The 12,301-nt window shown below is 43.6% G+C and overlaps 1 protein-coding gene across 1 annotated transcript in view; it reads right to left on the reverse strand.

Annotated features, from left to right (window-relative positions):
* The window catches only part of Frrs1l (ferric-chelate reductase 1 like), a 30,256-nt gene that overhangs the window by 8,900 nt on the left and 9,055 nt on the right, over nucleotides 1-12,301 (reverse strand). Inside the window, exons 2-3 of the mRNA NM_001142965.1 lie at nucleotides 7,882-7,966; nucleotides 3,203-3,341 (exon numbers count right to left, since the gene is read on the reverse strand). Coding sequence (NP_001136437.1) covers nucleotides 3,203-3,341; nucleotides 7,882-7,966 — 224 coding nt within the window. The remainder of the gene's footprint in view (nucleotides 1-3,202; nucleotides 3,342-7,881; nucleotides 7,967-12,301) is intronic.

The raw sequence follows: 12,301 nt of genomic DNA on the forward strand, positions 1-12,301 counted from the left end.
ACCAAACAAAAACTTCAGTCATGAAAAACTTCCCAAAGCAATTACCTAATCCATTTATTAATTTAAAAGGCCCAGAAGCTATTATAAAGTGAAGAAGACTAAAGTCACATGACCACTAAATGATTCAATGGTATTTCTAGGTAGAATTGTGTTGATCAATGACATTTGGAAATAAGATAGCTGACAGTACTATCCTATGGATCTCAAACTCTCTGAATTTGATAGAGAAACCATATAATGAAAGACAACCCTCTTAAATATTTAATGTTTAAAGGATCCTGATATCTGTGGTGTAGCATTGAAGTTTCCAGGAAATGTTAGTCACACATAGTAGCAGCAGAGGCAGCATCAGTAGAGAGCCACACGTGGACAGCAAACTGTCATTTGAGTTTCCTAGTTCTGGAATAGGAAACTGTACGATGGCTTCACGACAGAGATTGTGACTGATGCCACTGAATCATACACTGGGAATGGTCAGAAATGATACGTTTTAGGTGCACACTGCTACAATAAAGCAGCTATCAGAGGATGCATCTGGCACAAGATAGAGAGACAGCGAGACGGGGTAAGGAAGGCAAGTCTGGGGAGCTATCTCTGTGGCCTATCTGGAGGTTTGATTTTCCTTTCAGAACGATTTTTAAAAAAACATTAAAGATTAGCTGACTGTACCATTGCGTGGGGGATAAGGATGATGGGGGAGGCAGTACCTGGAGTCTGTGAGGCATGTCACTCAGAAAGGAACCCAAAGATGCTATTAAAAAAGAAATCAATTTGAAAACCGTGCCATAAAAATTCAAGGTTATTACAACGGGAATGCACATCGCTCCTGCTATACAAAGTCAGGTTTTTGTTTTTTAATTTAACGCATGCTTCAGTGGAGAGAGGAAAGGAGGGGCCTTTACGTTCATAGATATTACAGTGGCTCTGTAAATGCTCCCCAGTTGGTCTGTAATCTGAGCCCTCAAATCAACCCTCTCTTCCTCTCTCCCTGTTTCTATCTCTCCCTTGCATATTTTCCGACAGGAGCTAGCTCACTGTGTAGCCTCTGCTAGTCTTGAATCCATGTGCTTCTTACATTCCTTCTTTCTCCTTTATTGGGGTGACTCACAGGATGGGGCCTGGGCTCTGCCTACAACACCCCTCACCACAGATCCCCAGGCCCTGGCCACCAGAAGAATGTCAAGTTGACCTTAAGAGCAGCTCCATCTTTGGGTCCCATGGCTGCACCACACATACCACCAGCACCACCACCAGCAGCACCACCAGCACCACCACCACCACCACCACCAAAACCAAAGCAGAGTAAGAGAAAGCCCAGGGCCTCCTGAGCAGTCACTCCATATCCTGAGGTGCTAACAGTTAGGGGACTTCAGGCTTTGCTTCCCTAGGAGTCCATAGAAAGATAGTCTTCCACCCTGTGCAGTGTGGGCAGCTCATATTTTGGGGTGCTGGTTCCACTGGCTTAGTTTCAGAAGGTTAATCTATTACTGTTGGGTGTGTGTGTGTGTGTGTGTGTGTGTGTGTGTGTGTGTGATGCCATGTGCATACAGATAACCATGAAGTGTGTGTGTGTGTGTGTGTGTGTGTGTTATGCCATGTGCATGCAGATAACCATGAAGTGTGTGTGTGTGTGTGTTATGCCATGTGCATGCAGATAACCATGAAGTGTGTGTGTGTGTGATGCCATGTGCATGCAGATAACCATGAAGTGTGTGTGTGTGTGTATGTGTGTGTGTGTTATGCCATGTGCATGCAGATAACCATGAAGGGCCAGGCGAGGCATCAGATCCCCTCATCCTCTAGTTAAAGGAGGTTATCAGCCATCCAACATAGGTGCTGGGAACCAAATTCAGGTCCTCTGGAAGACTAGCAAGCACTCTGAACCATTGAGCAGTCTCTCCATCCCCAAGTGATGCTTTCGAAACACCCCAGAAGTAAGCTCTCCTTACTACTGCCACTGTGGTGCCGTGATCTGTACCTCCCAAAGGCCTTTGTGGTAAAGGTTGCTCCCTGTCTATGGCACTATTGGGAATAGTGGGAGATGTAAGGGATGGAGCCCAATAGAAGTTAGAAACTTGGTGAATAGAGTTGGAAGCAGATATTGGGACTCAAGCTCCTCCTCGCTCCTCCCTTCTCTCTCACTGAGTTATATCCTCTGCTCTTGGAGGCTTTTAAAAAAGGAGTTAATGGTGATGGGAAGTCGATTAACCCAGTAGGCAAATATAAGTTTTACCCAAGTTCTGATAAATTAATGAAACTTAAGAGGATAGCCAGTATAGCCAGTTCATCAGATCACAACCTGGGACTTGACCTTGGCATCTACAATCGAGCAGTCTTGAACTAAATGCTCACTTTGTGACTTCTGACACTCTCTCCATATAGACTATTAGAGGACACCCAGCTGATGTTCACTGGAGATTTGCTTGACTCGTGAATGCATGTGCACGTGTGTGTGTGTGTGTGTGTGTGTGTGTGTGTAGCAGTCCTGGGTAGCTACCCCTTCCAGACGCACACAGGGGAAATCAAACCCAACCCATGGACTACATACAGCAAGCCCTGATGAGCCCACTGAAAACAAGCTGAACCCCAGCTAATGCACACACATGGGAGCAAGAGACACAACAATTGGCACAGGACATGTAGTTTGCAGCATGATGTGGACAGAGCTGATCACTACATGTAACACACGATGGATGCCCTGTGTTTTAATAACCAATCTTTCTACTAAAGCTTGCTTGAATTAAAAAAACCCAAACAAACAGATTTACTTATTTTGTGTGTGTTCATGCGTGAGTTTATACATACTGCCCACATCATGGGCATGAGCCCACAGAGGCCAGAGGGTATCAGAACCCCTAGAATTGGAGTTGCAGGCAGTTGGGAGCCATTTGATGTGAGTGCTGGAAACCAAACCCTGGTCCCACCTGCTGAGCCATCTCTCCAACCTCTGACTTTGTTGTTGTTGTTTTGTTGTTATTATTGTTTTTTTTTCAGGGCTCCACCCATCTCTGCCTCCTGAGTGCTGAGATTAAAGGTATGTGACACCATCACCCTGAGCCTCTGAATGTTTTAAACTTACAATTAGAGAGCGGTTACTAACACAATGCTTCTACTTCTTCAATTAACTCATTAGCTTCTGAAATCTAAAGAACAACAACGAAGCAAAGAGAGAAAGAAGCTTCTATCAAGATTTGCGCCTTACCATCTTTTTGTCTGAAGAGAATCCAACCGCGACCCAACCATCTGTGTCTGCACTCAGCTCAAACTCCACGTCAGCGCCTATCATCCGGTAGCTAAGGAAGTAGTCACAGGTTTCTGCATTACAGCCTGGCTTCCCGTATCTGGAGGATTTGCCAAAAGAGACCTTGTTAGTTCTACGTGATTGTGATTCAAACACAAAAAGAGTATCCAGAGTGCAACCCAAGGGCACTGAACAGCGCTATTAACTATTGTTGCTTCCTGGGATCTCGGAAACACAGGTTCCTTGGCGGGGACCATGATAGGGCCTGCACCACTTTATAAGCAAACTGGAGTCCAGAGAAGGGAGAGATCAACTAGGTTGTAGAGTAAAGTCAGAGCCTGCAACGGGCTTTGACCTGGATCTGTTCAAGTTAAAAACTTGTCAAGTTTTAGCTCCCTTGTCGAAGATCAAGTGACCATAGGTGTGTGGGTTCATTTCTGGGTCTTCAATTCTATTCCATTGGTCTACTTGTCTGTCATTATACCAGTACCATGCAGTTTTTATCACAATTGCTCTGTAGTAAAGCTTTAGATCAGGCATGGTGATTCCACCAGAGGTTCTTTTATCCTTGAGAAGACTTTTTGCTATCCTAGGTTTTTTGTTATTCCAGATGAATTTGCAGATTGCTCTTTCCAATTCGTTGAAGAATTGAGTTGGAATTTTGATGGGGATTGCATTGAATCTGTAGATTGCTTTTGGCAAGATAGCCATTTTTACAATGTTGATCCTGCCAATCCATGAGCATGGGAGATCTTTCCATCTTCTGAGATCTTCTTTAATTTCTTTCTTCAGAGACTTGAAGTTTTTATCATACAGATCTTTCACTTCCTTAGTTAGAGTCACGCCAAGATATTTTATATTATTTGTGACTATTGAGAAGGGTGTTGTTTCCCTAATTTCTTTCTCAGCCTGTTTTTTCTTTGTGTAGAGAAAGGCCATTGACTTATTTGAGTTAATTTTATATCCAGCTGCTTCACCGAAGCTGTTTATCAGGTTTAGGAGTTCTCTGGTGGAATTTTTAGGGTCACTTATATATACTATCATATCATCTGCAAAAAGTGATATTTTGACTTCATCTTTTCCAATTTGTATCCCCTTGATCTCCTTTTGTTGTCGAATTGCTCTGGCTAGGACTTCAAGTACAACGTTGAATAGGTATGGAGATAGTGGACAGCCTGTCTAGTCCCTGATTTTAGTGGGATTGCTTCAAGCTTCTCACCATTTACTTTGATGTTGGCTACCCATGCCGGGGCCTAGCAAACACAGAAGTGGATACTCAGTCAGCTATTGGATGGATCACAGGGCTCCCAATGGAGGAGCTAGAGAAAGTACCCAAGGAGCTAAAGGGATCTGCAACCCTATAGGTGGAACAACATTATGAACTAACCAGTACCCCGGAGCTCTTGACTCTAGCTGCATATGTAGCAGAAGATGGCCTAGTCGGCCATCTCTGGAAAGAGAGGCCCATTGGACACACAAACTTTATATGCCCCAGTACAGGGGAACGCCAGGGCCAAAAAAAAAAAAGGGGGGGGAATGGGTGGGTAGGTAAGTGGGGGGGGGTATGGAGGACTTTTGGGATAGCATTGGAAATGTAATTGAGGAAAATACGTAATAAAAAAAAATTAAAAAAAAAACTTGTCAAGTTTTTTTTTGGGGGTGTGTGTTTGGTTTTTTGGAGACAGGGTTTCTCTGTATAGCCCTGACTGTCCTGGAACTCACTTTGTAGACCAGGCTGGCCTCGAACTCAGAAGTCCATCTGCCTCTGCCTCCTGAGTGCTGGGATTAAAGGCGTGTGCCACCATGCCCCGTTGTCAAGTTTTTCTTAATTAAAATGTAGAGTGGCTATTTTTCCTTATAACTTTTCATAGTTAAAATACCATAGATTTAGACATAAAAACAGATATCCTGAAATTCACAGTATCTGTGTGATGATAAATGGTGGGATTTTCCTGAAAGGTTTTCTCTGCAGTGGTGTGTGTGGTGCACACAGCACCTCTGACTGTACCGCAGGGGCTTTTGAGTTGAGAACATTCTTATTACCAACAAGGAATGATGGTCCAACTCCTGCGATTTAATCTCTTGGTCTGCTGCCAAAGCCACACTTGTACAGTTCATATTTGACAGCATCATCTAGTATCTGACGAACACAAGTACATGACTTACTTATAAAATCTACTTGCCATTAACAAAGTCACAGTCAGAAGCTGAAACAGAGCATGTAAGGTCATTCTCTAGATGGTAAGATTATGTATACACACATCTTTTTGAAGGGCACCACTAATTTCTTACAGAGGAGCAAGTGAGATGGTGCCACAGATAAGAACACCTGTCACCAAGCGTGGTGCCCCAAGTTTGCTCCCTGAAACTTACATGGTAGAAAAAGAGAAGACTCCAGGAATTTGTCTTCTGACCTCCACCTGAGTGCCATGACATAAGTGCACACATATAAGTGCATATGCACACACATATAGGCATGTTCACTAAATAAATAAATAAATGTTACAAAACTCCTTGCAAACAACTGATAGATTCTGTACCAGTGGGGACCAATAACTGGAAACCCCTAATTAAGGAGCACTGTACTCTACCATTGTCAGAACGGAACACAATGTTGCAGTGGGGTGTATCTCATTGGTAAAGCCTGTGTTTGTAATGTACATGACCCTAGGCACAAAAGAACAGGAAAGAAAAGAGAGGGAGAGGGAAGGGAAGGGGAGGGAAAAGAAGGAAGGAGAATGGAAAGGAGAGAATGGGAGGGGAAGGAAGGGAAGGGAAGGGGAGAAAAGGGGAAAGAAGGAAAAGGGAGGAGAGAGGAGGGGAGGGGATGGGAAAGAGAAAAAAAGAAGGGAAGGGGAGGGGATGGGAAGGGAAGGGAAGGGAAAGGGGAAGGGGAAGGGGAAGGGGAAGGGGAAGGGGAGGAAAAGGAAGGGGAAGGGGAGGGGAGGGGAGGGGAGGGGAAGGGGAGGGGAAGGGGAGGGGAAGGGAGGGCACTGTATCAATGGGTGAGAGGATAAAAGCATTGATGGCAGATGTCTGCAAGAACAAGACCCTGGGTGCTGAAATGTGAATGAGGAAGGAGACGAGATCATGCTCATGTGTTAGCAGGGATACCCCAAGTAACAGGAAAAAGACATACGGGTGCAGGCCACCTGGAGCTGGGGTGAAACATATGAACGAATGAGGGAGGGGAAGAAGAGCAGAGAACAGTGTGACACACCAGCCGCATGAGCCAGCAGGCTATTAAAACTCCTTCTCAGTCACCACCGCCAGAATCAGACACTGCCCACCGTTTTTGCTCGGTGATAATAGTATTGGAACTTTTTTACAGGTCTTCAAAAAAGCCTTGTAAGTCAATAAAGCTGGAGACCCCTGGAGTCGATGCTTAGCTCCTTAAACCTTGCGCCCTGAGCAATCAACAAGATTAGCACAATCCTCTGAGAAGTTTCTACACTACTGCTCCCTACCAAGCCAGTTCACATTCATTCATTTTTATTTTCTCCATAACTGTCTCCATCTCTCCCTCTCTCCCTCCACCTGTCCTCTATCTCTGATACAGGGTCTTTTCACTAAGTAGCCCAGGTTGGCCTCAACCCTTTGAGCCTCAGGCACCTGAGTGCTGGGATTACAGGAACATGCCAGCATGCTCATTTGGAGCCTGTCATGTCTTGATGGAATGCTACCAAGAATCACATAGGAACTCGCTCAAATTACTAAGCTACAATCATCGATGCTTAGCATCATGCATAATCCACAAGTCATGGCTATTTATTTGGAAAGGAATCGTTGGGGCTGGGAATGTAGGTCGGTTGGTAGAATGCTTACCCAGCATGCACTAAGCCTCAGCACTGCATAAGCTAGGCATACACCTGTCATCCCAGAACATGGGAGGGGAAAGCAGGAGGATTAGAACTTTAAGGTTATCCTTGTTTGCAAATTTAAGGCCAGTCTAGGCTATAGGAGAACCTGCCTGTCTGGTTACATTTTTGTCGGTTTGACACAAGCTAACGTCACAGGGAGAAGAAATCTCAACTGAGAAAATGCCTCTATCAGATTGCCTATAGGCAAGTCAGTAGGGCATTTTCCTGATTGACAACTAATGTGGGAGGGCCCAGCTCACTATGTGTGGTATCAGCCCTGGTCAGGTATTCTAGGTAGTATAAGAAAGCAGGCTGAACAAGCCATGAGAGCAAGCCAGTGAACAGGACTCCTCCATGGCCTCTACTTCAGTTCCTGCCTCCACATTCCTGCCACTTTTAGAGGTGAATTGTGATATAATCCTTCTTGGCTATGTCTTTATCATGACCATAGAAAGTGACTAGGATACTATCTTTAAGAAAAGAACATGTGGCAACTGAACACTAACCAAGCATGGTGGTTGTAATGCTCCCACTTGTAATGCCAGTATTACATAGGATCGTGAGAGTATCCAGAATTCAAGGACAGCGAGACCTGACTCAGCAAACAAAACCCTTGAGCACTGGATTTTCTTATTTGAGCTTTCTATAACCTTGCTGAAGTTAAAAGGGGTTGGGGGACAGACCATGTGCCCACATAGAGATGCCTGCAGGTTTGAATCCTACCTGGAGAATCTCAGTACATTTCTGAGCCTTAGTGGTCAGACTCCCACCTCTACCTACCTGAAGCATCCCTTAGTTCTTCCACAGTCTTCCACCTTGATTTTGGCGAATGGGTCCACAGGAGGAGCAGTGGGGAAAGGGTAACCTGGGCAGCGAAGACGAATGACGGTCAGAGAAGTCCAGTAACAATCCTCACAATGAGAGTTCTAAAGAATGTGGCTGCCTATTTTTTATCATCACTGCCAGGGATGTTTGGGGACTTAGCAAAGGTCATTGATTAAATCTGACTATCCCCTTTATGAGGGCATCCTCGACTTTGAACTTCGCCTTAGGTGGATGCTGTGAATGAGTGTGCTCCTATTTCATTTTCAAGCAAGCAACCAGGGACCAATCCTACCTAACCACCTGCTTACCGCTGTCCGACTAGGAGGTAGAAAATCTCGACTTTACAACAGTGCACACACTCAGGAAGAAAGACAGATGATGACAAAGGCCTAGCTGTTAACTTGGTAGCTGGGTGATTCCACTTCTAAGTAGAATGGAGATTACAACTTCATCTCTCTGGGCCACCACTTATCATATTCTAAGTCCTTCCAACACACAGTGGCAAGCTTTGTCCCTCTGAGATGACTTACACCGTAACGCCTTTAAGCAACGCTGGAGGGCAAGGCTATGGAGGCCTCCAGGTTCCAAGGGAAATCATTTTCACCTGGGGTGCTCACTCCATGTGTGCAGCAGCCATGTGTGTCTCATGCTACATTCTCTGCCCAGCCTGAGATTTGGTACTGGTCACTGATTGAACGATGGCTGGTGAGATGCAAGCTTCCTCAGATAGGCCCAGGCAGTGTAAAACCTGCCCTTTTGATTTGTACTGCTTCTCTTCAGTGATGTCTTACTTAGTTATGTTAGCTTTAGACTTTTCACAAATGTCACCAGGCTATGCTTTCCTGGCATGAGTCTGTCTGCTGCTACTACCCCAGAGTTTGACCACTGGATCAAACAACCCCCTAAGTAACTGGCTCAAATACTTTAATTCTAGATTTACCCTATTTTGTACTAAAACCTACGTCATTTTCACTACTATAGACCACATCCTGCCTTGAACAGGTTTTTAATTTTTCTCTCTGTATTTATTGAGCAGCTTTTCAATGCTACACATCATATTAAGCATCTTCAGTTATGCCCTTACTCTTATTTGCCACTGAAGTAAGGTAATTTTTTTTTCCCTCCAGAGTATTCAGTGTTCATTCAGGAATGCAACGGCTACTTCCTTATCTGTCATTAAGACAATGGAGGTGATCATTTCTTCCATTTTACTCTGACTCAAGTTTCACATCTTCTTCATTTGATCTGCCCCCCTATTGTGTGTGAGAGAGAGAGAGAGAGACTAAACTCAGAACCTCACAAAAAACTCTTTCTCTGAGCACCACCCCCAGATTCCCTCTTTCATTTTCAATCACAGAATTCTTAGTTATTCCCAGCATCTAGGCTAATATTGGCTTATGATAGATTTCCAGTTCAATAAATATCAGTTGTCATCATCCCTGGACTATTATGGCTACTAAAATGTTATAAAATTAACTAAGAACTAATAACTGTTGGGTAACATTGTCTTTTTTAAGAAAAATGGGTTTCTGGACACCAAATAAAAGCAAGTTTTGGAACATAGCTTAGGCAAATGTTCTGAAGTAGTTCATTGGGTTGGCAAAGGTCTTTGCTAACAGTGATTTTCTATTATATTGTGTGTTCGAAAACAGAACCAAATAAGAACGTGTGTTCTGTGGTCTGTGCTTTCACATCCATTTAAAAATGTTTCCACCCCAGAGAGGCCCCTTGGTCTTGCAAACTTTATATGCCCCAGTACAGGGGAACACCAGGGCCAAGAAGTGGGAGTGGGTGGGTAGGGGACCAGAATGAGGGGAGGGTATAAGGGACTTTCGGGATAGCATTTGAAATGTAAATGAAGAAAATACCTAATAGAAAATTGGAAAAAAAATGTTTCCACCCAATGTTGTGGATTGAATTAACAGGTTTAGAACACATTTTACCACTGTTTTAGACCACTAGACCCTAGTCTTTTGTTTGTTTATTGCTATGTAAGCTGTCCCAAAATCCCAGACAACCTGGGCTTTGTTCCTGGTTCCTGGAAAAGACACCTAGAGCAACAGTTCTTTACCTGTGGGCTGCAACCCCTTTGGAGGTTGAGCAACCCATTCATAAGGGGTCACCAAAGACCATCAGAACACACAGATATTTACATCACAATTTATACAGCAGCAAAGCTACAGCTATGAAGTAGCAATGAAAATAATTTTATGGTTGGGAGTCACCACCACACGAGGAACCATATTAAAAGGTGGCATCACTAAGAAGGTGGAGAACTATTGTGCTAGAGTCTTGAAATTGTAGTAGTAGGTGTGTCTTTACACATCGAGAGCCCCTTAGAGAGATAAGATGCATATAAATGCATTTGCTTAAATGTCCTCCAAGATTGGGACACGTAAATCACCTCCTGCCTTGGCTTGAATTGGAATGTCCCCACAGGCTCTATAGGTCTGTTTGTTTGTTTGTTTGTTTGTTTTGAAACACTTGCTCCCTGCTGGTTTAGGAAGCTATGGAACCTTTGAGGAAGTGAAACCTAGCTGGCAGGAGGAGGTTACCAGGAACAGGCGTTGGAAGAACCATCCCTCCTCCATGTGTGGGTCCACTGTGATGTGAACAGCCTCTGCCACTCGCTTCTGATGCCTTGAGTTGAACTGCCAGACCTTGTCTATTCCACTACAATAGGTCGAAACCATGAAGCTAACGAATCTTCCCGCCCGTAAGCTGCTTCCGGTGGATCACAGAAAAGTAAATGACACATCTCTATCTGCTCATTTCCTCCAGTTGCAAAAAAAACCCATAAATGCCTTTACCCACATTTCCTGGGGGTCTATCTAGGAGATTTCCATTTTGTAACCCAGGAGAAACATGGCCAGACTAGCCCTCTCAGTACGGCAAGCAAGCCCGAGCAGATTATTATTCTGAACAACTCTGGCTTCCAGTCCCCTGGCTCCTGTATGATTGACTGCCCCAGTTTCTCCACATCCAAGCTCCACATGATCTCATTATTATTTTAACTTGGATTTCCCTGAGCACTGACAGACACAAATGTCCCTTCATATCTGTATTAAACCCTTGGGTTCCCTCGTCTGTGGGGTCGATTTCTGTAAACTTTGTTCAAACATTGTCATGGAAGTTTGTATCTATTTTATATATTTCATGATTGTTGGTCCCAGATGTTCCTGATTTACGTACCACCCTCCCAACAATGTTGATTTTTGTTTTTTGTTTGTTTGTTCTGTTTTTGTTTTTTCCCTACGATTCTTTTTTTTTTTTTTTTTTTAAGACCCAAATATTTAACTTGGATGAGGTTAAGCTAAGAATTTCTCTGCTTTTGGTTTGTGACTTTCAGGGTCTCAAGGGATCATTCCCCCCCCCCCCCATCAGCACGAACCATTTCTCTGATTTTTTACTTATTACTGTTGTAGTGCTATATTGATAGCACACTGAGAGCTTTGACCCACTGGGAATTTACTCATTATCTTATGTGAGGTGAGAAATCAATTGTATTTTTCTACTTATATCGATTTGTTTGGGTTTCTTTTTGCTTTGTTTTGTAAGACAAGAGTCTCACTATGTGTCCCTGGCTGACCTGACACTCCCCATACAGACCCAGCTGGCCTGGAACTCACAGAGATCCCCTGCTTCTGCCTGCAGAATGCTGAGATCAGCGGTACAGCCACCACTCCCAGCTCTCTTTACGTTGAATCAATTTTTTCTCAACATAATTTATGAGACAACTCATGCTTCCCCTGGTAATTTATGATAATAACTCCGTTCCAGTTCATCGGTTCCTTCATGAACCTGGGTCTATATCTAGATTTTCTGGCTTGTTATTTTTCTGATAGGTAGGACCATGTTATTTTAATTACTCAGCTTTCAAGTGTGCCTTAATTATCTAGAAAGGCCAAACTATCTCACCAGTTCTCAGGACCTGATTCTTCCATGCAACGTATAGAAATCTTGTGTGAAGTTCCCGTACAGACCTGGACTGGAAGACTGTGGAATTGTCTTAAGTTTGAGATGAACTGTGAGTGGATGGAGGATTGATATATCTATAAAATCAGATTATTCTTTTCAAGAACATGATTCAGTCTGTTTATTCTCATCCTTTATACCCCTTAATATAATTCATTTATATTATTCGTTTCTTTTCTCTAGATAGATAAAACCTGATCCTGTAGATCTCTGTTGCTACTTTGAGCCAGATCTTTGAGTGACTTCTTTCACATTCTCTGACTCACTATTACTGGTGAGGAAGAGCCTGGGTTCCTAGGCTACGTTAATCTTCTAAAAGCTTTCCTAAAAAACTCCAACTAAGTAACAAAACCAACAGTGGCCACATAATGTACCATCATCCCCTGTGCATGACATGTCT

This window comes from Mus musculus, chromosome 4, assembly GCF_000001635.26.
Source record: "Mus musculus strain C57BL/6J chromosome 4, GRCm38.p6 C57BL/6J".
Classification (NCBI taxonomy): domain Eukaryota; kingdom Metazoa; phylum Chordata; class Mammalia; order Rodentia; family Muridae; genus Mus; species Mus musculus.